General features: G+C 39.4%; 1 protein-coding gene across 2 annotated transcripts; it reads left to right on the forward strand.

Annotated features, from left to right (window-relative positions):
* The first annotated feature begins 2,165 nt into the window (after nt 1–2,165).
* WASL (Wiskott-Aldrich syndrome-like) lies at nt 2,166–27,299 on the forward strand. 2 transcript variants are annotated; one of them, XM_010160917.1, is made up of 11 exons: nt 2,166–2,294; nt 3,499–3,585; nt 4,117–4,213; nt 9,439–9,462; nt 14,514–14,682; nt 17,704–17,746; nt 18,178–18,331; nt 19,124–19,141; nt 21,483–22,003; nt 23,086–23,194; nt 24,580–25,044. In XM_010160917.1, the coding sequence occupies exons 1-11, from the start codon at nt 2,208–2,210 to the stop codon at nt 24,639–24,641; spliced, it is 1,371 nt and encodes a 456-aa protein (XP_010159219.1). In that variant the 5' UTR covers nt 2,166–2,207; the 3' UTR covers nt 24,642–25,044. The 2 variants fall into 2 exon arrangements, with proteins under 2 accessions (XP_010159219.1, XP_010159226.1); XM_010160924.1 differs by lacking the exon at nt 19,124–19,141 and having other exon boundaries at nt 24,580–27,299.
* The last annotated feature ends 209 nt before the right edge of the window (nt 27,300–27,508 follow it).

The following is a 27,508-nucleotide window of genomic DNA, read 5'->3' on the forward strand; positions in this document are numbered from 1 at the left end:
TGTACAGCATAATGTCATCTATCTGTTTTGTTGTGGTAATATGGCTAATTCAAGGGTCCCTTTTTACTCATCTGACAAGCCCAGTTATAATTAAATTATTCCTATTACTCTGACTGTTATAGGTAGGTAATACTTACTCTACACTTAGTTGTAGAGCATTTGAGGAGGCAACTGCACAGATTTCTTTTCATCAATTAGTCATGCTTTAACTTTTTCTGCAGGTTACAGAAATATTAGCAGTTGTCAGACTGACTGCTGAAGAGGTGGTTGCAGAGAGGAACAGAATTATATCTTGACTTGTGAAAGTTGCATCACAGTTCTTAGGCAAAGGTTGTAAAGCTTCCCTAAGGAGTAGCTGTCAGTCTGGCTATATTACTTTGACTCTACTTTAACAAAATGGGAAGTTTTTTTGATTAATAAGAAAACCCTGTGAAACTCAGGTTACTCTTTTGGTTATTTTAAACCAGTTGAAAAGCGTGAAATTGGCGATGTTGATATTAATCTTACAATGCAACGAGACATGCATGGATTCTAGATGTTTTGGCAAGTAGTCAGTGTTGATGAAGGCAAAGTAATGCTTGTAGAGCGGTTGGGGAAAACCTGCTGTGGAGCCCACTGGTCAGACTAGGTATGATCCCTCCAGAAGGGCCTTGGAACTGTAACAGATCTATGAAAACATCTGCTTAATGTTCCATGGTGGAAAAAAAGGAAATAAAACTTTGACTTACAGGGAAAGAAATAGAGAACAAACCAGAAAATGTTATTGTGACCCTGTGTTCAAAAGGCTAATGAACTGGACTCCTACAGCACAAATCTCATCCTCAACTAAAGGAGGATGTAGTAGGACTAGGTAAGATCCATGTGAGAATGACAAGGCTAATTGAAGTGTACAGCGATCCTTTTTTCTTGGTACAAGAATGACTTAAAACTAGTATCACTTCCTGAACAGTAGACAACTTAAAGGGTAAAGAAGTGTGACAAATGTCTATAAAAGCAAGTGTAGCAAGGAGAGGCAACTGTGAAACCATTAGCACCATCTCCTAGAGTAAGAACAAGTAGGGATGGGCAAGGGAAACTAGCAGGTGGCAAACTTAGACCTAAAAGAGTTAACTGTTCACGCAGTGCATGAGTGAACTGTGACACACAATCCGACCCAGTGTCGTGATGCACTGAAGGTCACGTGGGTCTGAAGAGTGATTAGATAAATCACAAAGGAAGACTCCAATGTGTGCTGTAAAACACGTATGCTGGCTCAAGCGAGCTTTGAGCTCCAACCTGCCAGTTGCTGGGGCTGTACTCCCATAGTGAGGTGGTGTGCCCCTGTATTCTTGCCTAGGCATCTGGTGCTGTTGGAGAGTAGAACCTGGGCTAGATAGCCCCTGGTCTGTCCCATTATTGAGCCTTCAGGATTTATGTCCTTAAGACTTGGCTGCTAAAGGTTCTGCAAAGGCTCCAGTTTTCACTCCCTCACAGGACTCTTAAGGTAGGACACATACAGGCTAGAATATATGATGAGAAACACTCCCAGTGATTGAAGCAATCTGGTGTGGAATAATCTTAAATCTCTTACTAAAATCTCTCAGTTTGAAAACAAGATGATTTCAAGTTGCCAACTGGGAACGAGCCTAGCTCATGCGAATTCTCAAACTGTGCCCAAGAATTTTAGGAGTTTGCTAGTTGGCATAGGCTAAAATCATGCCAGAGACCATTTGAACAATTAAGCAATGTGGACAGTTGTGTTCCAGTACCTGGGAGTGTTTCCAGGCACTGTGTAATTTACAGTTCTAGCTGGAGTATTGCATTTCTGTCCAGTTTGAAGTACTGAAAAGAGGGGAAACTTAGCTGCACAGTAGGTCTTCTCTGTGGGACCACCGTAGTTACTGGTCTGCCTCTGGCAGACAGAGTCTCTTTGCTGATGTTTGTGAGCAAGAACAAAAAGTTCAGTTGAGTTCTTAAGCAATCTAAATTCTTGCATAGAAGTAAACATCTGAAGTGTAGAAGTGATTTGGGGTCATTTGAACTTTACTGTGTTACCACCTGGGAAATCGTCAAAGTTGCTGCCTAGAGCAAGGAGCAAAATTAAGAGATGCTTTGATAAAAGACAAAATGTAGAATTTGTAATTTTTACCTTAAAAGTAATAGCTACCTTTTCTTTTCAGACGATGTGTTCAGCAGTTGTTCAAATATATGCAGCGGATCGCAATGCCATGTGGTCAAAGAAATGCTGTGGTGTAGCTTGCCTTGTAAAGGACAATCCGCAGAGGTCATATTTCATCAGAATATTTGACATTAAGGTAAGCATCTCTTTCTTTTTCAGACTCTTGAGTTTGGTGGTGTTCATTCTCCATTTTGGAATTGAATTGAGTGTAGGTTGTCCTAACTACAGACTCATAGAATGTCTCAAATAAACGGTTGTGCTTTAAGCAGTACAATTACAGTGCTTATTAATGGACAGGTACAACTTTCTCAGGTACTCTGAATTTAAATTATTTCATAGATGTCAGCTTTTACGGATTAAATAAGTATCAGATACAATTTTCTTACAGCTCACAGAAGCTGTCCTCTACAGATCTGATTAGTCAAACTAGTGAAAGTTAGTGTAATGTCACAGATAGCTGTCAAAATTCTAGCAGGTGTTGCTACATTGGATACTAATAAGAGATGCTGTCTTCTGTATGGGTGGAAGCAATCCTTTTTAGTAGTGTGTTGGTGCATTTGAAAACTGCAGGACAAACAAGATTTTTTTTTTCCCTCCACAATATATACATTCATACTGATGATCTTATTCCTATTACAATATTTCACTCAAGACAGTGGGAACTAAGAGATGAAGTGTCCAAGATGTGTTTTCATAACAAAAATGAAATTGAGAAACTGAGAAGCATAAGTCCTGCTGACTTTGCTGAGACTTTGGAAAGCTTCCCATTATCTCTGCAGCCAGGAACAGCTTGTTATCTGTCAGCATTCAGTGCTTTTGAAGTCTCTCAGATTGTTCAGGATTGCTAGTTGGCACTTGCATTTGACTTTATGATTTAGTCACTGGACTGTTAGACTTAGTGAGAAACCTGTTCCTTGGGTGCTGAACTATAATGCCATTTAAATATCCAAAACTTCTTAAAAAGGTGTTATTTTTGTTCACTTTAAATTAACTGTTTTCAAGTCAAGCCTGAGATAATAACAGAAGACTGGAAGTCTCCTTTATTGCTCTTATCACTGTATTCCTGTTGCTGGTCACTATTACTGTTCCCAGTATCACTACTGCAAGATTGCAGAACTTGAAGGATGTTTTTTGAAAACATTCAGAAAATTGAACAGAGCAGGGTGACCTGATATAATAGTCTTCCACAGCTCTTCCACAAGTTCAGTATATTTTGATTGAGCTCATTTGTAGGATTAATAGCAAGGTAGATGCTTGACACTTTGTAGCTTTCAGCTCTTAATAGGTTAAATTCTCCAATTTGTCTAAGTTTTTCAAATTATTTTTTTTCTTCTTTTCAGGATGGGAAATTACTGTGGGAGCAGGAGCTGTACAATAACTTTGTATATAATAGTCCTAGAGGATATTTTCATACCTTTGCTGGAGATGTGAGTCTCAATGTCTTTGAATACCTATTTTAAAATGCCTTGTATTTGAACAGTAGCTTCTTTTAATATATTTTTATTTCGTTCTGCAAATTATTTATAGAATTACATTACCTGTGTTCCGTAAAGCTTTTTAAGCTTATTTATAAAAGGGTGGGTTTTGTATCTCAACTAGAAAACTTAATCCGTAGAACAGAAGTATAAAATGCAGTTCTTTATTTTTCAACTTCTTTTAATGAAATTTCATTCTGACTTGCAGATGATGTTTGTGCGGTATCATATTCTTAAAGGACAATGTACACTCCCCCCTTTGTTTTCAAGCTACAAGATACTGCTCAAATTTGTTAGACGTGATCTCTAGAAACTTGATTAGTAGATGGGTATTACTAAGATAGAATGTTTCACTGAGACTTGGTTCCAGATTTGCAGTGATGATTTTTACTGATCATACCTTCGGAAGGTGTAAGAAGACATGAAAGAAAGCCTTTGAAACACTTTCTTAGTCATGGGTGGGGCAATATTAATGTTTTTCAGACATGTCAAGTTGGTCTTAATTTTGCTAATGAAGAAGAAGCTAAACTATTCCGCAAAACAGTAACAGATTTACTTGGACGACGGCAGAGAAAATCTGGTAAATATTCAAATTAATCTTAAATTCAGGCTTGTTTATGTCGTTTTGGGGGGGAGGCAGGAAGCTATTTCTGTGTCTGAAAGCTACTGGAGGCATTATTGCCATATTTATATTTGGAAGTAATTGTGTTATTAGAGTGTGCTTCTTTTTTCTGTTGTGCAAAAATAATCTGAAATAACTTAACTTGGAGCTCCTTGCTGTAAGTTCCCTTGCCAGCTGAGACTTTGAGGTTGCGGTGTTTGAAAATATAGATCAGGAGGAAGCAAAAATGGTGAACTGTCAGTGGGATGACTAGAAATCTTTCTGTAAGCTGTTTTCACATTTGACTAAACCCTCTTTTAGCTCTGGGCTGTTTATAACCAATTTGTTTAAATTCAGCCCAAGTGGGTTGTAACAGGGACTTTACCATCTGGTATGTTCAGTAGTTCATGTGATCAAATTTTTGGCATTGGTCCAGCATTTAGTAGAGAAATATTTCTTATTCAAAACTAGTGAACTTGGCGGAGGCCAGGAACAGAAGACATAATGTGCCTCTACTGTCCTTAGCAGCACAGGACAGTCTGCAGCACAGCATGCTTTTTGCCAGCTGCAGGATGCCTTAGGAACATGCTCAGTGTTTCAAGCTCAGGCTTCCTACAGTTCTTGTCTTGATCCTTTTCCAGGGAATCCATAAACATCTTTCCTGTCTGACAGCCATTTGTCCATGAAGAATACGGTGATATAAAATATAGGCTGGGAATACATGGATGTGCTCAGGCTTGCTGTAAGCTGTAGCGTGGACTTGTGTTCAAGCTACGGGGTGTGTTTTTGTAGTCCATTCTGCAACTGCATTGCACTAGCAATGCACTGTGGACTAACATAAAAGGAGGAGTGACATCCTTGCAAGTATTCTCAGGAATCTGCCTGATCTGTATGTGTTCAATTGGATTTCATTCAGGTATGGTGACTGGGGTGCAGAGACTTTGTTCCAGAACCTTAAATGGCTTCTTCAAGATTGCCTAGGCACAGTATTAGAGTACGTTCATAGGGTTTCATGAGAAGATGTAAGGTCGTTAAGAAGTGACATTAATAATGTTTCTCCTACGTTTCTCCTGTTGTGTAAAAGTAATCTTGCATCAGCTTGCATCTTCTGTTCCTGAAGTTTCACCCTGTTATGTGTATAAAACGTGGTGCTGCAGCGCACAGACATGACCTGGTAGGAAATGTGTTGGCAGTAGTGGCTGTAGCAAACTTTATTTGAAGACAGTGGTTCAGGCAAAACTCCTGTTTAGGGAACCGAGGTTCACCTCTGTCCTTGCACATGAAGTTGTGGGTTTTTGTTTTTGTTTTCCACAGTACCACATAAGTTCTTGTTTGCTCTTGCAGCTAGTATCTTGGTTTCTGTGCTCAAGCCCATGTTGTAGGATGAGCTTACTCTATACATTGTCTTTTAACAAAAAAAGAACTTCCCTTCCCCAAATGCAACTTGAAGACAACTTTGTTTTGGTTTTTTTGAATTGAAAAAACCAAACCCTTCAAGGGTTGGGTTTGTGGGGTTGGTTTGTTTGTTTGTTTGTGGGGTTTGTTTGTTTGGTTTTTTGTTAAGAGCTGCAAAACAAGAATTGGAAACAATAATGAAATTCCTTAGTCAAGCCACCAGATGGAGTTCTGTATTTGTCGTCGCTGTGACTCTGTCTGATTGTACTTCTAAAATAACAGGCTTTGCACTTGCCCAAGTCAAGGCTGATTTTCTGATGATATTTACATATTTAATTACATATAGATGCTTATATAAAACATACTAATTATATAAATGATATATTAAAGTTGTGTATAGTTTAGGATGTATATATTAATTATGTGTGTGTATTCTGAAGCATCTTAACTTCTCAAACACGGAGGTAATAGTCTGGTGGTTTTGATGGCTTTTTTTTAATGGATTTTTTTAATCCCCTGCCTTCCATAATATGTTTCATTTCATAGCAGTGCCACCTGACATGCTTTCAACTGAAATGAGTACTCCGTGAGATTACTTAGCAGCCTGTTATACCATTCAGGGCTTGCTAGGAGACTTTCCCAGAGTCTTATGGAAAGCTTACGTTGTTGGAAGGTAGCAAGAAGAGCAGTTTTGGCTCACAAAACTGTGTCTTGGTGCCAAGACTAGTACACAAAATAGTGTTTAACAGCTGCAAGAAGAGGCTGCAGTATTCTGCTCTTCCTCACACGTCATGAAATAATCTCCAGTATGCAGACAACTCCTGAGTGAGTGCATCTGGAGTTCCAGAGAGGTGAAAGTTTGGCTTCAAATAGAGAATGTACAAAAGCTTGCAAATGTAAAAAATATATAATAGAGAAAGGCAGAGAAATATTTTTTGATGTGTTGTGTTAGTAGTTTTAATATTGGGCTGGTCCTCATCTAGCTAAATTCTGGGGTTTTGTATTTTTAAAGTTAATTAAATTCTTAACCTTATGTTAGGAAGAAATTACTGTAAGTAGTTAATTTAACTTGTAAACTTACTTAAATAATCTCTCCATTTACTTCTTAAACTGATCCCAAATAGTTCCCCCAGTAAGCTGGGTGAACAGTGTTTCTCTTCTCAGTGCTTGTCATTGTAGTACATTCTCGGTTTGGGTATTCTTGCGCATAGGTACCGGTAGTTTTTGGTTTTATTATTCTGCCTCAGAAATATTAATCATAGAATCATGGAATGGTTAGGGTGGGAAGGGCCCTTCAAGATCATCTAGTTCAACCCCTCCTGCCATGGGCAGGGACACCTTCCACTAGACCAGGTTGCTCAAAGCCACATCCAGCCTGGCCTTGAAGACTTCCAGGGATGGGGCATCCACAGCTTCTCTGGGCAACCTGTTCCAGTGCTTCATCACCCTTTCCGTGAGGAATGTAATGTCTGCACACACACGAGTGTCCTCTCCATGTGCTGAGTGCTCAGCTATGAAAGGGCAGCAGAGCCTCGTTCTTCACTGCCTTTCTGAAGTAGGAGGCTTCTTGACTAATTTCTATGGACCGCTCATGGAAGGGGGCTGTTAGCACTCTCTGAAACAGCTTTTTTCCTCCACAAGATTTTAGCTCCTGATGCCCTTCACTTTGTAAGGTTCAAGCTGCATACATAATATGTAGAGGGTGGTTGTTTGTTGTTGGTTTTCTTGTTTGTTTGGTTTGGTTTGTTTTGGTTGTGGGGTTTGGTTTTTTTTGTCTTTGCTCACAGCTTTTGTTTTTGCTGCCTGGGAGATAAAGACATCTCTGGAGCGCTCAGCCAGCAATGGATTCAGGTCTCAGCAGAGATAATACTTTTTTCCAGGAATACTTATTGAAAGGAGATGGGTTTTTTTGGACGTAGGCAGCTGGTGAAGTTCATCTGTTTTGGAGCAGTAGGCATCTCCATTTTCAAAAAGAAGGATAAATCCACTACTGTCCAGTCAGGTTATCTGAACTTCAGAACAGGAGTTCATATTTTCTATTCAGCAGTGGGGCCCACAGAAAAACAGTTCTAATGTCTTTGGGCCCCAAATTCATCTTTTATATCCCCAGCAAAAATAACAGGGAGTGTTTAAAATGTCTTGCATTGTTTTCCCCTATCTTCTCTTGAACTCCTTCATCTCATTAAAATTGTAATGGATTCCCATGATTTGGCCAAAGGCCGCTTAACACTTGAATGAATACCTCCTGCTTTTGCCAGGTTCCCATCCTGTGCCAAATGACTTGCAATCAGTCCTGCACTCTCCTTTGCTGTCTCTGAGATTTTGAATAAAACTCTTAACGATGTTCCAAAAGTTTTGTTTGGGTCTGGGGTTTTTCCTTTGGCAGTACAACATCAGTGGCTTCTTAAACTGAATATTCCAGGAAGAGAAAGCATAGTATTTGGCCAGAAAGCATTTTTTTGCCTCCCCATCCTCAGACCTGATACCTTTTGCTGAGACATGCTTGCAGAGGTTCTCCACTTCTGTGCCTGAAACTAACCTGCTGTGAGTTGAGAGGCAGCTGTCTCTCTTCAGAAGGCTTCCTCAGCAAAAGTTGATTTTCAGGGGATTTTGGTCATCTTCCTCTGAATCAAAGGTTTGATGACATTGACAGGTTCTTTATTCCTACCTGACGATCACCTGACTGATGTGAAGCTGACTTGCCTTGCACACTTTCTTTTTAATATTGCTAGGACAAGGTCAACACTGTCTGTGGAGGTGCCTTCTTCTTATGTTTGTGTCTGGAAAAATATAACATTAGCAGTTTTTCTGACACTTGCTGGAAAAGTGAAATATCTGTTACAGATTCTTATTAAAAAACTCTTGGAAGTCCCTGTTAAGTTTCAGATGCTCCAGATCTGAAAGGGAGGGATGTACAGCCTTCCTTATAGAGCCATGTTCTTTGATATGGTGGGATGGCAAACTGCTTGCCTGTGTGGGTACTGTGAAATCCAGGATTCTTAACAGTGTGGGTAGGTACACCAATAGTGCCACTTAATTCGGTGTTTTGAAGGACGGTTGCAGGGTAGGTAAATGTGGTGGATAGAAATTAATAGTAAGCGAAGGAAATCTCCTTTAAAAGAGAATTTACTATTGTAGGCTGGGAGCACTGAGGTGTGGAATGTTTACAATTACATTTTAAATCACCAAGCTAAACTCTTCATGGTCTGCGAAATGGTTTGCCATGGTGAATAGAATATGAGATCAGTACTGAGGAGGTTCTGGTTCCATTCAATATTCAGTTATGTGTCGGATAACACAGGTAAAGTGCCTTGCCTCTATGTCCTATTTTCTTTGCATAAAGCATAAACCCAAAAATAATTAGAATGTATTTTAGGGTTTGTGGGAGAACAGTACTGTAAAAGTGTTAATTATGTTTCAAATAAAAATGAAGGAACAGTCTCATGCAGTGGAAATCAGAAAGCATAACACTTCAAAAATCTTGCTTTGATAATAGGTTGTACTAAACCAGATGCTTTTGGGCTATTTCACCTTACTTTGGAGTCAAAATATCTGAAACCAACTTAATAGCTATTTCCTTATGCTCCTACTTGGTTTGCTCACTTGAAATAGGTGCTTATTGTCTTAAGATTGGGTTTATATTATTTTGTAAGGCTTTGATTCAACTGCATGACAAGTAGGCTTTAAGGATATTAATAGATTCTTAAGCTGGAGTTCAAGGTCACTGAAAGCTTCACTGGAAACTAAAATTTAGAATGTTTTTGTCCTGTGATACCTATGAATAAATAGCTCTTTTTCTTTTTCAACAGAAAAAAGACGAGACCCACCAAATGGTAAGCTTTTTGGATGAATCACTGCTTGCTTTGTTTTTTCCCCCTACTGGTCTCCTTTACTGTTTGTTTGTACCTTTGGTTTGGACTTGTTCAGGACAGTGATGTGGTCGCGAAAGCAGCAAACTCTTACTCTGGAGGCCTGTGTATTTGGGTTGTTTCTGTTTTTTGGTATTTATTTAGTTGCAGTCTGAAAGACTTGTGGGTTAGCTGGCATTGGCAAACATATTCTGGTCAAATAGGACAGAGGCCCTTCACCTTAAACTGCGAAGAAAGCTTTGTACCTTGCATTTGCTGCTTGGGCTTCAGAATATGTGTACATAGGATCACTGCACAGAAATGAGTGCTGAAATTAAAAGTTAGCCTATTTGTGTAAAGGCAGGCATAATGATGACAGATTTCCTAAGACATACACTGAAATTGAAATTCTGTGGATCCAGCTAACTGTATCGTAGGCTTTTGGTCATAGGTCACATGTCTGTCAATAGTAAGCTTTTTTGAGTGGAGGATTATTTGAATCTATTGGCCTCTCAGTAATACATCAATTTGTCATGAAGATAACAGATTCCTTGGGAGATCCTCTCATTAAATTGACAGAAGGAATCGGAACTGTGAATCAACTTGATCCAAAACTTTTTTACCGTGTATTCTGAAATAGTGAAAAATGCACATCAGTGAATATCAGATTTGGATTCTTTGTACCGCTGCATTCACACTGAAGTTGAAAAGGGATTTCTACCCTGATACTTCTGTTGGTGATCCAGGTCATAGGTCATATCACTGTATTTTTAGTTTGCTGTTTGAGCAAGGGCGTAGTCAGCTGGTCATCTGAGGTCCTCTTAGGGCCTGAGGAGGTAGTCCTCATTTTGCACTAACCAGGGTATCCGAGCGTCTCGGGAGGTCACCAAAATAGGTAACCCGTAACTTATTCTGAATTATGGGAACTACTGATATCTTTAGATTCAAATAAAGGCCCCCTCCACCCATGTGGAATACTTCTCAAAAAAATTGCTCTTTCTGTTTCATGAACATTTAATTTTTGAGGATGTTCAAGCAAGCATCAGTTTACACTAGACGTTTTTAGTATTGATTCTTCTAAGTCAGACTGGGTTGTTCAGTTTTGAAACAATCATAGTGATGCCATCCATGGTCCTCTTACCAGCTTTCCTGAGCTTTCGGAAGGTTTTAACTGTTCTGCCTCATGAGCAACCCTTGCTCCTGCTCACCTAAACAGTGAGTCCCTGATAGCAGTATCTGCAGAGCACACGGGAAGGGAAACAGTGGTGACTCTGTAGTGCCACCTACCACAAAAAATTTAGCCTTTGTCTTTACTGTAAATGCTACCAATGGTAACACAAGTGATTTGTTTGTCTAGTTTGCTGTCTGTGATTGGAATAAGATTTAAGAAAACTAAACCTATAAAAACTTAAGCCTGCAAAAACTTTTGTGCTTAGAATAGGCTTAATTCATCCTGTAAGACTTCAGGCAACAACATTTTTTTGAGCAGAATATTCACATACTGAACTTGTATTCACTGGTCCTATGCCTTTGTCCTGAATATTCTGTGGAAGACACAGTTTTATGCCCAGTGTTTCAGGTTTCTGATCACCAGTCAAAGATCAGCATCTCTGCTTTTTAGCAGATGCCCTGGGACACCTACATACTCTTTCAGAACCTGTCCATTTTCATGGTTCTGTCAAATTCTGTAATGCCTGGCTTCTCTGCTGGCCAAGTGTTAGGTGTGGTCATGCCCCCTGTAGTCACAGGTGAGCCATGGTCAGAGTATAGGTTATAGTCTCAGGTGGTTGTACTCTCTACAGACTCTTCATTTCAGTATTTGGAGTTCAGACTAGAGCATATGTATATAATAATAATATTTTTTATATATATATAAAATATGATAGGATCAGCTAGCTTTTGTTTTACTCTTTATATGCTGTGAAATCTGCTGGGGAGGGGGAAAGGAACACCTGTGTTTTTTTTGTACTGAGTATCAATTACAGAATCACAGAATGGTTTGGGTTGGAGAGGACCTTAAAGACCATCTAGTTCCAACCCCCTTGCCATGGGCAGGGACACCTTCCACTAGACCAGGTTGCTCAAAGCCTCATCCAGCCTGGCCTTAAATCAATGCATAATTACCTTTTAAAATTGAAAACCAACAATAGTCACATTTCTGTGCTCACATGATCCATGCCTGAAAGACTGTGGGGAATTTTGTTTCAGCGGGGTTTGTTTTCCTGCACACACTGAAGCTGCTTGGAAAAAGCACTCTGTCTTGTCATATGACGTTTTCAATGGTATGGATTTAAGGTGGTGGTTTGGGTTTTTTTGTAGAATTGCAGGATTAAAATCAAATTGGCATTAACAGTTATGTAAAATGTATTAGTCTGTAATTTCCTGGGATTTATGTTCTACTCAGCTGTAATAGCTAGGTCTCTCTATGCAAATAAAGAAGAGTTATTGTGGTTGAACTGACCTCTTAGGGAAGTTCTGGATGAAATAAGGATTTGTCAGAGAATTAGGTTTTGTGGGAATCGCTAAGAACCATGTGGCAGAACTGTGTTTCAGATTTTAACTAGGACAGTTTGCATTTATTGTAGGGCTGTCTGTGGTCTGGGACAGATGCCTAGAGAGGTTCTAAATAAAATACAAATAATTACATAGAATTAACATTTCAGAATGTTCTGTACCACGTTTTCTGGAGCCCCTTCTGAAGATGCCACAGATATTGATAACAGTGGATGCTTAAGGCCACTATACTGTCATGTACTTCCTAACGATGAGCTCTATATGCCTCTGTCATCTTCATTTATTGAGCTGTCGGCACCTGATGGGGAAGGTGCATGTCTTCTGATGGGAAAAATTTTACTGGATATAAACATGGCAGTTCTAGAAGAGTACAGTTCTTTCCAAGGTTTTTTTATCCCTCGTGGATATCTGAATTATAAGCCTGACGGTAAGAAAAATTTTCATCTTCCGAGTTTACTGTGATCTCTGGTATGAATGTTATTAGTATGAAGGAATTAGTATCAGCCTGTCAGTCCTTAATTTCAGCTCAGTTGAATTTGAGAATGGCTGCTGCTTTACGTGGTTAAAAACATGTACAGTTAATTTAGAATTTACGTGCAAAAAGGTGAAATTTCAAAGACACTTAGAAATTGTAAGAAAGAACATCAAGAACTTCCTAGGAGTTCTAAGGTACATGTTTCTTTTTGAACCTCATTATATCTTCTGAAGGTACAACTATCACTGTAATGGTGAGAATATATAATAAGTGATAAGAATGAAAGTAACTCTAGAGCATGTCTGGTTTGGGTTTTGAATTTAATAAAATTAAGACACAGATTTTCAATTATTCCTGAAGATTTACTTAACTCCATTTGTCATCTTTTGGGCTGATAATATTTGACAGTTAGTGAATTAATGCCATCTTGAAGTTTAACAGTACAAATTGTTTTGCTCAGCTTTGTGGTCAACCTTTTTTGGTATTCTTAAAAGACAGTTGTCTAGACCGAAACATTTCTACATCAAAGCATTTCTGCTTAGCAGAAAGCACCGTACAGATTATTTGGGCAGTTTCAATGCAGTTTTAAATCTTGCCCTTTGAGATGCCTACAGGAACGTAGGAGTTGTCATATGGTTTCAGATGAGTTTTGTCTAGCCCAGCGTCATGTTTCTGTTCTTCTTCTGGCCAGTGCTACGTGCTTCCCACTGAGGTGTTAACACAGCTAACTTTTGGAGTTTTATCTGTTGTGTTGTCTCCTCCTTTCAGATCTGGAGTTCGGACTGTGAAGCTGAAGGCTTGTTGGTCCTTTCAGAATGCTTAGAACTTGGAGTTATCCATACAAAATGCATAATGTGAAAATACAGCTCAGACTTATCAAAGTCTTAACTGGATGTTTTTATATCTGCCCAGTAAGACTGGGTGCATGATTCTTATTTTAGTTGATTTGCTAACCATTGGGTATTAATGCACAGCAGAGTGGAGGATGCTTTTCAGACTATTCCTGCCTAAACTGGTCTTAAATTGACTGCTTAGTTTCAGTTTGGGAAGAATGACATTATTTAGCCTTTCTGCAGGTGTCTTTAAAAATGCACATATATGTGTGTGTGTGTATGAAAAATGCAGAAACTGCCCCTTAGGTAAGTGATGCTAGTATTTAAATGCTATGTCAAGGGTTATTTTCTGTCAAACCTAAAAAAAACTGAGTGGAAAATGTATACATAAGTAGATTTATTTGCTAGTACTGCACAAGTAATGTAATACTAAAATGCTAACAGTGGCAAGAGTGTGATTCAGATGCATTTTAAATAAGGAGAGTTGTAATTCAGAGTTGTTTATAGTGAAGAAGATGATTTGAGAACACAATATTTTGGGTGTTAAATTTCTGTTTCTGGCATTGTTTTCACTGTCACTGCTCATCAAGCTTTTTTCTTATCTCTGGGACTTTAATTTATTTTGCAAACCTGTCAGAGTAAGAAATCCTGAGTAGTTCCATAGGTGGTATCTTATATTTGAACACAACAGTGTGTCCCAAGCAGCCTTCTGAAATTCTAGTGATACTCTAGTTCCGTGTGCCATGGCAGAAAGCGTTCCCACGTGGGGCTTATTAAGCGAAGGTTCCCTCTCCTTTAGGATCAGTTTACGGTGCTGCCGAGGTAATGGCGTGCTGGGTGCTACTGTTCATGGCACTCGCTGCTTTAATCTTGTCTGGGATTGTAGCTGTGCTGTACCTTAATGCATCTCTTGCTGCACGCTCTGTGCATGCGAAAGCTCTGTAGTTTACAATTACTTTCTTTTGCCAAATCTGCAAAAATCAAATTCTAATTTAGAAGTGTTTTTCTACCATTGCTCTGCTCTAGCAACGTGTGCTTCTTTTTTTCAGCAAATAACTTGGCTAGTTTCTGACATCCAGAACCCAGCGAGATGTGTGTGGCACGTAGAACTGTGGCTACAATACAAGCATTTTGCCACTCAAAGGAAAGCTTGTGTAGGTTAAATATGGTTTTGCTCAAACACAATAGTAAAAATCCTGTACTTGACTTCACAGGCCCAAATCTACCAATGGCAACTGTTGATATCAAGAATCCAGAAATCACAACGAACAGGTTTTATGCTCCACAAGTCAACAACATCTCGTATACCAAAGAAAAGAAGAAAGGAAAAACTAAGAAGAGAAGGTTGACAAAGGCAGATATTGGAACACCATCTAATTTCCAGTAAGGACTTCTTTGAGTTTGGGTTTGGCTTCCTGTGGGTGTGGGGTTGGTTTGTTTTTGTTTGGTTTGGTGTGTGTTTGTTTGGGGTTTTTCTGTCAGTGAATTACATTTGCAAGCATGACTGTTGTCTGTAACCTCAACTACAGTGAACACGAACTGGAATGCTGCGGGGTTTAAAATGCAAGTGAGTTTACTGCAGCTGTAAACAAGAAGTAACTTGCTATCCTAAAAGAGTTCAGAAAAAAATTCAGCTGTGTAAAAATGTGTTCTTGAACTGTTCAGCTCAGTGCAGACTCATGTCTAGCCTCAGTGGTCAACTCTTTGACACTTATTCTCACAGCTGTGCTCCTCGTACAAAACACACGTGTGGGTCCTGACTTGTCCTAACAGCAGAAATGGCATAGCCGTATTTTTATCTCTGGCTGTTTACAGACTTACTCTGTTATATGGGCTAGTGCCCGTATCTTGTGATGAAGAACAGCGTGCATGTGTACATCTCTTAGGAATGTTGGGGTTTTTCCTAATATTGTTTCTTATGTACCTTCTGTCTTTTAGAATAGTTATGATGTATCATTTTAAGCTTCACTTTCATGACGGTTGGGTTTTGTCAGTTTACTGAATTAACTGTTGTTTTCCTGAACTATTATTTGGGGTTTTTTTAATCTTCTGCTTTTTGAAGTAAGTGTACTTTATTTGCTAAAGCAACAGGAATTTTCAGAGCTCGAGTTAGCTACTGGAAAGATCAGTTTCTGTGAAGTACTAGAAAACCAGGCTGAGGTCTACATGCCAAGTGAATGTCTTGTTCTTCTGAAACATTGTTCTGCATCAGTTCCACTGACATGCCTTCCCAGAGTAAAACTCCATAAAAGTAATGCTGGTTTTACCAGTTACAGTAAAGTTACTGCACGGTGTTTTGAGGGAGTGCTATGCCGAAAGTGAAAGGAGAGATGGGCTAAAATGCTTCTCTAACCAGGCTGTGCTGTGACAGTTGAGACAATGCTGATACTCACATCAAAAGTGCTCCATCTGTTAATGTCACTTAAACTGAAAAATGCAGAAAAGAAGGAAGAGTGGAAGAAAGAAAATTGGATAATGATTAGTAGCTGGTCACTGTTGTAGCTCTACTGATGCAGACTTCAGCATATGCAGGCAAAACTGCAAATAATGATTTGCATTAGTGGCTTTACCTCTGAGAATTTGCGGAAGGGGTTGTGGAGCAGCACAGATATAAGGTAAATTAGACTTTGTAATGTCTGTCAGATTCTGACCATTGCAAAACACTGTGTGCACTCATAAAATATTAAAGGAGACCTAGAGAAGTTGAGAATAAGATAAAGTATTTAATGAGGTTCAAACAAAAGATATATTCCCGTATCATTAAATATAACGTTAAATTGTACGTGGTGAGTCTTTGCAAAAGAAGATTGAAAGTCTGTTTTGTTCAGCTTAAGGTCTAGTTAAGTTTAGTGTAGAGTGCAGCTAAGTGTCATCTTGCTGTGTAAGATGCTCTAATTGCTGGTTTCATACAAACATAATTGTTTTTTGGTATTGTTAGGCAATTATGCCAGTAAGCTACCTTGTATGTAACCTGAGGTGTGATACCGGGGAAGACCAACACTGTCACTATTTCTACCAGGTCACAGTTGCAGTCAGTAGATACAATTTTTAAATACCTTCTGTTAGGTAGATGTGCCCTTTCAGTATTTTGAGGAAGAAAAAATCAAATGATACTTACCATTAATATAACTTACTCCTGTATCGATTCTTTTAAATACCACAAGTTGCAGTGACCTGATGAGTATGCATTTTCATTAAAAAGACCTCTGAAAACGATTTGTTACAGTCAGTGTGTACCATAACCTATTTTACTCTGAAGGATGAAAAAGAAATGAGAAATAACACGAACACTACTCCTTATAAACTTTAATATCAGTTAAGTACCCTAAGCTCCGCATGGTGCACCCGCAGCCTCTTAAAGGGCGACATGAACCGCACAGATGCGCAGAGGTGTATGGGTAAGATTGATTGTGCCAGTAAATTTCTGTTACCTGCCATATGCTGGTTACTACATCACACTTGGATACGAGACTGTGTATTGGGAATTGTGTGACTAATTTATTGAGGCAAGCTGTAGCTTAGCATCCAGAATTCTGTAATCAATACATCATCCTATATTTTGGTAGGGAATGCCTTTACAAAACAGAGGGCTTCCCTCTTTTGCCTTTTCTGTGGCATGATTTTAAACACAAATTTTTCACTTGTTGTCTGTCAGACTAAGTAGTTAACTGGTGATAATTATACCAAGACCAAAAGTGATCATTGAGCTTCAGTAATCTCAGTAAGAAAGCTCGTGCTGTTGGCAGCACTGACAGGCCCAAGCAAGAATACAAGGTCTGTTGGGCCAGGCAATGTGTAAGGACAGTGAAACAGTTGTCGTAATTTGACAAGCTTAGTCCAGGCTATGGTGTCTACCAACAGCATCGCATAAAATAATACTTTAGTAGCCACATGAAATGCCTACTAGAAGCCTAGGAAAATGGCAACTGAAAACAGTCCTGGCTTTTCTTTGAAAGAAGGAAGTGAATGGAAGTAGGGTGGTGAGAGAACAAACAGCAGTGGTGGGGAGGAGGAGGTTTTCCAGCTGCATGATGCTTGAGACTTTGGCAGTTGCTTGAAGCCCAGTTATAAAAGCCGAACTCCTCCCTTGACCTCTGTTCAGTCCTTCCATCACCATCCATGTGCACCACAGGGTGGCATGGGGTCTTAGTTTTTCCACAGACCATAACCGAAGGGGAAAAAGTAACTTGTCCGCTTGGTCTTTTTGACATGAGACAAAAAGTGTGAGTTAAGGAAGTTTTACGATTCCCATATCAGGTGGGGAACTGAGAAGCAAGAAGTGCTTAATGTTTTACAAGCCTGGAGGTAGAAGCTGGTAGTAATCTCTCATTACCTTGGTGTCCTGTTATTTTAGTTAACAAGGTCCTTTTTATGATGTTTAAATGGACTTTTCTGCTTTTTCAGACACATTGGACATGTTGGTTGGGATCCAAACACAGGTTTTGATGTAAGTAATTTAATAAGTTAATTCAAGACACTGAATAATTAAAAGCTTTAGAGACTTTTTAATGTAAGCTGTGAAGATTGGTGTTGAATAAACTCAACTGTACATCAGAATAGTTATAAATTGTGATTTTTTTACAATATGATTCTAACAGAGAGATGTTGAAGTAGAAGGGAATAGGAGAGATCTGGGATTGAGGAGAAAACATGCAAAATTTAAGGTTTTGTGCAAGGTATTTAGCGCTCCTAAAATAGTCCTTTTTAACTGAAAATTCAACACAGACATGTCCTTGACTTTGGTGTTCCTTTTAACTGTGTGGTTTGTAGGGTGGTGATGTTTTGTTTTTTGCCCCCTCCACCCCACCCAGTACAAATGATGTTTAAAAAAAAATCTTGTATTTCAAGCTACTTAAAACTAATGTGTCTGACATGCAGGTGAACAACTTAGACCCAGAACTGAAAAACCTGTTTGATCTGTGTGGAATTTCAGAGGCTCAACTAAAAGACAAAGAAACTTCAAAGGCCATCTATGATTTCATTGAAAAAACAGGAGGTGTGGAAGCTGTTAAAAATGAACTGCGCAGACAAGGTGGGATTCCTTTTATTTCCATGGAAAACTTAGCAGGGTGTTTTTGCCTGAAGGGTTAGAGCAGAAGCTGTGATGACGAGCAATTTTTGATGAACAGCAGTTGCATTGCGTTTCGTAACGTTTCTGTATAACATACACTATGTAAAAATCGTCATGCATGACCCATGAGAATTCCCTAATGGATAAGGATCTTATCTGTGTCAGCTAAGTAATTTCCAGTAGCACTTAGTCTGACTGTAAAGCTGTGCAGTATATTCCATATAGATTTTTCAAACTGTGGCTCTTGCATAGTTAGGTTGTAATATCCATCTTATAAATAAACTATTAGAAGCAATACTGCTGTTGTCAGTTCTGGCAGTGGCACATGTCTGACAGGTGTGTGTAGTGCCCTGTTTACCCTGCCAGCACTGTGTAATGAACTTTGCAGCAGCTAGAGGCCTGCAGATTTTATGTGACTCTTAAAAAAAAGAAAAACAGTGTTTTTTTCCAATTTAAAGTGAACAGTGTTAGTTTTGAGGAGGCACATGCTGCAAGAAAGTTCTCCAGTAAGCAGTTTCCTGCCGAACTCTTAAATGCGATCTCAGCTGGTGCATTATCTAGAGGAACACAGCAAGTCAGACTGAAAATTACACTGCCAGTGTCTAACTTTCAAAAATTAGCCTAAAACGCTTCTCAAGAGAAATAGCATATAAGTGCCACTGAAATTATAGCAGTTTGAAACTAGTGAATAAATTCGAGTGACTGAAGAGATACAGATTCGGGGTACAGTGACTTGTCACATTTATTCCTTAGGTCCCCCACGGTGGAGCGGTATGTATTTGAGCTGGCCTATGCTTCAGACTGCTCATGCTGCTGTGTGATTTCTTTCCTAGACGAGAAACCTCAGTGCACATCTGTTTGACTGCAATACTAAAAATTATAGTCAGGCTTCGTAGTTAAATTGCAAGCAAAATTAGTTATGATTTTTTTTTTCCTCAGTAAGAAATCTGTTAGTTTCTTTATATAATCTTAACTCTGTTTAAATGTTTACAGAGTTTTTGAACCTAGACTCCTGACCATAAAATTGGATTAAGACAACTTGCCTTGGAGTCTTTAACTAGCTTAAAATACTTTAAAAATGCCTGTTTTTTCTATCATGTCGCGTGTGGGTTAACTTCAGGATACAGCCACTTGCATGTAACACGCATGATGATAATCTACCTCTGTGCTTTTTGATAGAGGTAGACAAAATATTCCGGTCTTTCAGTAGGTTTATCTGCAATTATGTTGTTTGTGTAGGCTTGACTGCTGTTTGAAGTGTTCTTTCTCAATTCAAACACATTTTGCTGTATTTTATTGCAAGAATTTCTGTGCTTACGTATTCACGCTGGTAGGATGCTGCAGGCACGTTGTTCTGCTCAGACAGAAGTTACTGTCTTGTTTTTCCTGCCTTTTCCCTAGTCTTGGTACTGCTGGTTGTTATTTTCAGTGACAGTACCATCAACAGAAGACTTTATGTACTTTTCTTGTTAATAGCTGTGTTCAGATTAAATTGCATTTATAAAAAAAAAATAAATTATTTTCATGCTTTGCTTGTACCATGTGTTTGGGGGAAGGGAGAGAGGATGAGGTAATGGTGCTCCCTCCTTGCTCCTCCTCCCTCATTTCACTCCAGTTGAGTGCAGACAAACCTTATAAAAACTCCTGAACTCTGACTTCCACAGATTGGATGTGGCCTGTCCCTCTATATACGATGCAAATAAAACCTTTCCCCACAGAAAAACGCAAACCTTGAGTTGAGAATCTACAGACACTACAGAGCATGACCATGTTGCTATCTCTTTTCAGTAATACAAAAAAACTGTAATGCTTGGTAAGTTAAATTTGAAAATACTGGCCTCCAGTGGCCAAAAAGGAAACTAAGGTCACGTCAGCCAAAATATGGTAGGGTTTTTTTAATCAAGGATTTCGGCAGTATGTGTCTTGCAAAATAAATTAATTTTGAGAGGAGATTCTTCCCCTATTGTTGTTTTGAGGGGACAGAAAAAAGCAGAGCATTTTGTGGAACTTAGGAACGTACCACATAATTTTAGGAGGGGTATGTTTCTCTAAGATTATCAGGGAAGGAGGCACTGAGGCACTAGTGTCTCTCTCTTCCTCAAAACCCCTTTTTTAAGGATGTCCCTTCTCTGTTCCAGTGCAGACAGCTTAATTTCTCAGCATGTAACAGGAAGGAGATAATAGAAGAGGTAAAGAAGTGTCTTCTTTAGTATAATGCCCTTTTCATTATCGAAGTATATGACATAAAATTTTCTTAGTTGTACGATGGCACCTGGATTATTAAGTAGTTACGTGCAGCAACTGCACAACCTAAAGTCCCATAAGCCATTAGATGCCCAATGGAAGAGGAAATGAAACTGCTGTTTAAAACGCCATTAGCAGAGCAAGTGCATCTCAAGGCCACTTCACAGAGAAACGATCCTGTGCATGGAGGTGGCCCTGAAGCTGTTTCCTTTTTGCCATCCCTTCCATAAAGATATTGTTGGAACTGATTTTCAGTAAGGGGACTAAGAGTCAGTTTATTCTGCATCATAATGCATTAGTAGGTTTTTGGTTACTAGAAGATGATGCTCCATAAAACGTTTGCCTCTGTAATTCCCTAATAAAATGGTGGGCAGATTATAAAGTGAAACTTCTGTATTTCACTTTGTGTATTTTTTAAAACCTCTTTCTCTTGCTTTTTGTCCTAGTTCAACAAAACTTTAGAGAACTATTTTGAATTTTTTTGGCCTTTTGTCATGAGGAATTGGAACACTTAAGATACCCTTGGATTATGAAGTAAATTACTACTATAGAGCCAAAGGAGGATTAATGATCAAGCTTTTTTGTGACTTTAGTCTCATATGTGTTGCACCTGCTTCCTGCAGTGTTGATTATTTTACAGAATACATGACAGATGTAGGGGCTATGTTCAGCTTGGTTTGCATTTATATAGGCATAGCTTATATTCAACTACATTCAACTTAATCCTGAACTGGTACAATTTCACAGGCACAGAGATCCTTGCAAAAGGCAAGGCAAAGCCTTTTTTTCTTTTTCTGCTAGTCTCTGGAAGCCTTGCGGGTATTGTATGAATTTCCATGTAATTGGAAATTGTTTTGTTTCATTTCAGCTCCACCTCCACCACCACCGTGCAGAGGAGGACCCCCTCCACCTCCACCACCACCTCCCCACAGCTCTGGCCCTCCTCCTCCCCCTGCTAGGGGCCGAGGGGCACCACCTCCACCTCCTTCAAGAGCTCCCACAGCAGCACCTCCACCCCCACCTCCATCTAGACCCGGTGCCACAGTGCCCCCACCTCCTCCCAACAGGATGTATCCCCCCCCACTGCCAGTGCATTCATCATCTGCACCCTCCGGCCCCCCTCCGCCGCCTCCGCCACCGGCAAGCGGGTCATCTGTTCCTCCACCGCCTCCTCCTCCTCCACCCCCTCCCGGTCCTCCTCCGCCACCAGGCCTTCCTTCAGAGGTCGATCACCAGCTTCCAGTTCCTGCAGGAAACAAAGCAGCACTCTTGGATCAAATCAGAGAAGGAGCTCAGTTAAAGAAAGTAGAACAGAACAGTCGACCGGTGTCCTGCTCAGGAAGAGATGCACTGTTAGACCAGATACGACAGGGTATACAGCTGAAATCCGTGAGTAAAAGCTGTTGTTCATCTGTGTCCCCTTGGGATTTGCCAGCGGCTGCAGTATTGCAGTGTGAACGCTAACCTGTGGCTGGATCATAATTTAGAATTTTAGAAATGATGCTTTAAACGGCAGTACTGAGAAAATGCTTAGAACGCGTATGTGCTCTAAATGAGTGTTGGTGCATGAAATTATCCTTGTTTCAAATGAATTCCTCACTTTTCAGTAAAGCTTCAAGCATAAATCTTACAATGATGATACCACAGTAATTGTGGCTGTAAAGAACTTCTGCAAGAACTGTGAAAGATTGCTGGTCTCCTGAACACTTCAGTAAAATTGTCCAAACAGCTGCAGGGGATGAGTTCAGCAGTTAATGGCAGTGAAAAGCAAACACTAGATGGTTGGTTTTTTAATTTTTTTTTTTTCTCCTCTTAAAATGAACCTGTGCTCTGCAACCGTTGAGGCTTGTAAGGAGCCTGTGTCTGGAAAAGTGCTGCCCCTGGGGGATGCATCTGCTGTTCCTGATGCAGCTCAGGCACTTACTCTTTCTTCTTGATGTCACAGAATATCTTGAAAATAATTTTGCCCATAGGTACTTCTTTTTTTGCCACTCTGCTGCACTTGAGGCTTCTGATGTAAAAAGTGTGAGGGCACGTTAATACTTATTTGCCATTACAAGTAGGCTGTATCAAGGTCTATTGCTTTCAGAAGGGTTTGTCAACCCAAAGCAGACCTAGTTAACAAACCCAAACAGGAACAAATGTAAGATAAAATAAAAAATGATTATGCAGCCACACAAGTGATGCCTGTACAACCACATGAAGAAGCTTTCCTTCAGCTGAACACTTACTTCATGATAGCCAGAGCCAAATTATTTAATCTTTAATCTTGACTAATGACCGTTGTGTTATGGCAAAAGATAAAAGGTTGACTTTTTTATAAATAAAAACTTAAGCTTGAAACTGCTCAAACTGCTGTTTCACTCTTCCTTCTGGCTGAAAATAAACTCAACCTTATAAGGAAGTTTGTCTCTAAATACACAGGTTCTGTTTTGTTAACAGCATCTTTTTACTGTATCCTTTTTTCCAAGGTATCTGATGGTCAGGAGAGTGCACCACCCACACCCGCACCCACCTCAGGAATTGTGGGTGCATTAATGGAAGTTATGCAGAAAAGGAGCAAAGCCATTCATTCTTCAGGTGAGTCTGAGGGGATTTTTCCAACCTGACGGTGTCAGGTTTTCAAGAGCTAACACTTCTATTCCACATAAAATATTGCTGGGGAAAAAAGCATGGATTTCGGTATATAGTCCAGTACAGAAAGGTCCAGGCAGACCCCTAATGATGGGTAGAGTGGTTACACCAGTAATTCCAAGGAGCACAGACTATAGTGGTTTGTGTTCTCACTGAATTGGAAATTAATAATCAAGGTTAATATCCTTATAATTTTATTTTTTTTTTTTTACAACTGACATATTTCATCAGTCATATAGTGGATAAAAATAAGTTGCCAATATATTTTGGAAGGAAGGCTTTTAATGCTTTCTGTTTCTAGAGGCCAAAGCTTTTGCAAAGCTTCCTGCTCTTTGGGAGTGTGCTTTGGATGCCACCTGCTGGACAGTAACGCGGTGTTACTTGACTAGTCCCACGCTAATACTGAATCAACTTCTCACACTTCAGTGCTTGGAAAAAATAAGCCTGCAAGAGGATTTGCATTTCTCAAATACCAACTTGTAATAAATGCAGTTCAGTAGCTGCCGTGCAGCTGTTCAGTTGCATCTCCTCTGTTGAGGCTTTGGTGTATTTTTCTTCCGGAACTTGCCCTGATACCAAGACCTCACTTGCAGCCCGCAGCCTGTGTCACTACGGGCAGTACGGACTGTTGATTTGCTGCCCTATGTAGCAATCTCCAGTTTTGGTATACCAGAAGGGTGCTAAATACAGCATTTTCCTAGGGGAGGAAATGCTCTTGCCTAACAAATAAGTCGTTTAATTTTAACAGGCTACCAATTTTTGAATTATGACACATGTGAAAATAGTGGAAGACTGAATAAGGCGAACAGCATTGATGTGGAAGTTGATGTGCATCACGCAGCTTAGCGTATTGCAGTAACCACAATGGGCTTAAGCTCACAGAATTATTTTTTTATCTGCTTGTACAGTAAACAGAAATTCCATTATGTTGTAAACCTGGGGAAGCAGTTCTTACGTTTCAGAAATTAATCTCTCCTTGAAGTTTAAAACCCAGTCTGGAACCAGCTGGCCCCTCTCACATTCTCAAAGAGTGATAAGTAGAAGATGTTAAATGAGAACTTCTGATCCTTTTTCTCGGCAGAAAACAAGATACTGTTTTTTCGTACCTGGGGAAAGGAGTGAGAAAGGAAACAAATTAGATTTAGCTTTCAGCTAGTGTCTGTCTAAACTAAATGTCGTGTCTAGTAGCCTTAAAACAGAGCATTACCAAATGCATTGTCCTGACCTCCTTGGACTGATTGTTCTGCTTTCAGAAAGTTGTGGGAGAAATCAGTAGCCTTTGTCACGTTAATTCGGTGCATGCCAGTGACTTGCCTATTTTTTTCTTGCAGATGAAGATGAGGATGAAGATGATGAAGAAGACTTTGAGGATGATGATGAATGGGATGATTGATCATATATTATTATATATATATATTTTTTAAGGTGAATGATATACTAAACACTACTTTCTGTCTATGGATTCTGTAAAATTACCATGTAAATGTTCTACCAATTTGCTGTATATTTTTGTTGCCTTTTGCTTTTTTATTAATCTGTGCAATACCTCATTTAATCTGTAAAGGTTTGTCATAATCCTCTACAAAGCTACTCCCTGTTAATGTGTGCAAGTTTACACCTGGATGATCATGTACATGTGAATACTTTCCATTCCATCAATAAGGGAGTTTAAATGTAATTATGTGAGACTGACAAAAACCTTAATGTAATTTAGTTATAATGCAAGAAGGAAAACACTATTTTCATACCCTACTTTTTCTGTATCTAAATTTTCTTATTAAAGCCTAGTATAGCACTATGTTCTTTAAGTGATGCAGCTCTTAGTTTATTTAGCCCCTTCATTTCAAACGCAATGCTACGTGAATGTTGAGGCTGGTTTATACTCTTGCATGGTTTCAAACACACCACAACACAGCGGTTCAAATCTTAGCAGGACGCTTCACATAAAACAAAATCACTGCAGAAATGCACAGCTAGTTGTGAAGACTACCTTGACCTAACTGTAGCAGTACTGACTGCTATTGAGCAGCAGTAGTAAGTAAATCCTCCGATTAGGGAACTCTAGCTGAAGTTAAAATCGGGTGTCTTTACATTGTAATAGTGGTAAAGTCATCTTAATGCAGACAAAGTCAGTCTTGTTTTGTTTTGTTCCTTCCCAGCTCTGACTTTCAGAACGAAGAAGTGTAAATTACCAGGGGCTATACTGGAGGCTGGCAGTTGCTACAGTTTGATTTATTTTTTTAAAATCAATTTCTTGTGGTTTTCAGGCTGAAGAGCTGCGTTTAATGCTTGCTTCAATAATGTTTAATTACTTTTTAAAGTTTGTAGGACATTGGTGTACTAATAAAGTAAACATAAGTGGTATTACTCTGCAGTCTTTGCGTTATGGTACACAACGAAGGCCGAAACACCAATCCTACATCCATAAAGTTGGAAAGCCATTAACTCAGAGTATACACTTTGAATAAGTACTGGACTTTATGGCAATATTCTGTCTTCATGTGTTGGCTTTAAGACTTGAGGGTTGTGATGAAGATCAAGAACCCAGTTGACAAGGATAGTATTTGAATAAGTGGATAGAAAATGGGATTCTCATTTCACAGCTTGCACATTTATATAAGTTGTACTTTGTAGTGCAGTAAACATGGGCATATCTGCCTATTACAAAATACTAATCTGTGCTATGTGGGTATTTAATATCTGCAGCATTAATTACTGTACTTACTGTAACTTTCAGGTAGAAAACAGTTTTAAAAACCACGTTCTCTGACACAGAATGTTTAGTTAAGTCAGTCATATTTGGAGCGTAGTTAATGCATAGTGTCCCGGGTCTTTGACTGTAGTCAAGCTATTGAACTAAATTTAAGTTATGGGAGTTGTATTGACTGAAACCCAGTGTTGACCTGATCTTGACAGGCTGGACCTGCATGATACGGCTTGGATTTCTAACCCAGTATTTAGCTAGTCTTTAGCCAATTGATTTAGTCATATGAGAAGAAAGTTGCTGAAAAGTAGTGGGAGAGGTAAAGTCGTAGTTAAATTATTCCGAGGATGCTAACTTCCTTCCAAGAGTAATTTAAGCACATAACTTGAGGGGGGGGGGGAAAACAACTCCAGGTGGTCTCAGTTTCTTGCAGTAACTTTTGCATTGCCCTGTGCTGCTGGAGATACCTCTGCTAGCTTTGCTGCTGTGACAGCTCGAGCATTACATCCAGTGCGAGTGCAGCCTGGGGTAGCTAATGGCAGCCGAGTTAAGAACTTGTGTATAAGGAAAATAGCTGTATGGCTTTCATATAACTTCTGGCACTGCTCCTTTGTTTATTATTGCATATAGGGCATTTTAAAATTAAGCAGATGAGGCCTAGAGTTTTTCCTGACATGCTACTTACTAGGTATGTTTAGCCGTTATGTTCCCAGAATTGGAATTTCTGTAATATGGTTGATAATTAAGCATCACTGTTCATTAATCAAAACTTCTCTTCCAGGTTTTGGGAGCTCTGAAGTTACCTTACTGAATAAAACTTTGATTTGTAGGTACTGGCCAAAGAAAGCTTTTGGGTTTTTTCTATTTCTTTTTTTGTTTCCTACAGAAAGTACACTCGCGTTCTGTGGTGTCCAGGTTAGTATTTACTTTACAGTAGTGTTTGTACACGATAAACTTCAGGCATACAGACTGCAGTGGCAGTCAGGTTAGTCACAACTGCATGCTTCTGCACTCGGCCGCTTGCACTCTGATAGCACTTCATGATACTGGTGCGTTGTTGCTAAACCTTGTAACGAAGGCCTCTCGTATATATTCTGGTTAAATGACTGTCCGGACAGCCTTAGCGATTAACCAACTAGCATGAGGCTTCTGTATCTTGACACTGTGTGCATAGACAATATCGGCTAGCCACTTGTACGTATGAAATCCGTAAGAACTTCTCAATCATTCAGTTTTCCATTTATCGAACTGAAATTTTTAGTATGTGAATTTTTGAAATGTACAGTGAATAGGATGTTGCACTGGTGGCAATTCATCATGGAGCATAATAAAATTAATTTGACCCAACTAGTGTAAAATTGTGTGGTTTTTAGGTGCTGACTGTGGCATGGTTTTTAAAAATAGGTCTGCGTATTGATTACACGCTTTAAAAGCAACCTTGGTTGCCTAGCCAAACTCCTGAAGCAGTCAGCAGCCGCTGTCAGATCCCGGCAGTTTTCATGTCTCTGGAAAGTTGGACTGTGCCTAGTGAGTAAACACAATGGGTAAGAATGTGA

This window comes from Eurypyga helias, unplaced genomic scaffold (assembly GCF_000690775.1).
Source record: "Eurypyga helias isolate BGI_N326 unplaced genomic scaffold, ASM69077v1 scaffold28600, whole genome shotgun sequence".
Classification (NCBI taxonomy): Eukaryota; Metazoa; Chordata; class Aves; order Eurypygiformes; family Eurypygidae; genus Eurypyga; species Eurypyga helias.

Coding starts and splice junctions, on each gene's coding strand:
- WASL (XM_010160917.1), top strand. CDS start 2,208: ATGTGGTCAAAGAAATGCTGTGGTGTAGCTTGCCTTGTAAAGGACAAT. Junction 4,214..9,438: donor ACGACGGCAGAGAAAATCTG/GTAAATATTCAA, acceptor CTTTTTCAACAG/AAAAAAGACGAGACCCACCA. Junction 23,195..24,579: donor CAAAGCCATTCATTCTTCAG/GTGAGTCTGAGG, acceptor TTTTTCTTGCAG/ATGAAGATGAGGATGAAGAT.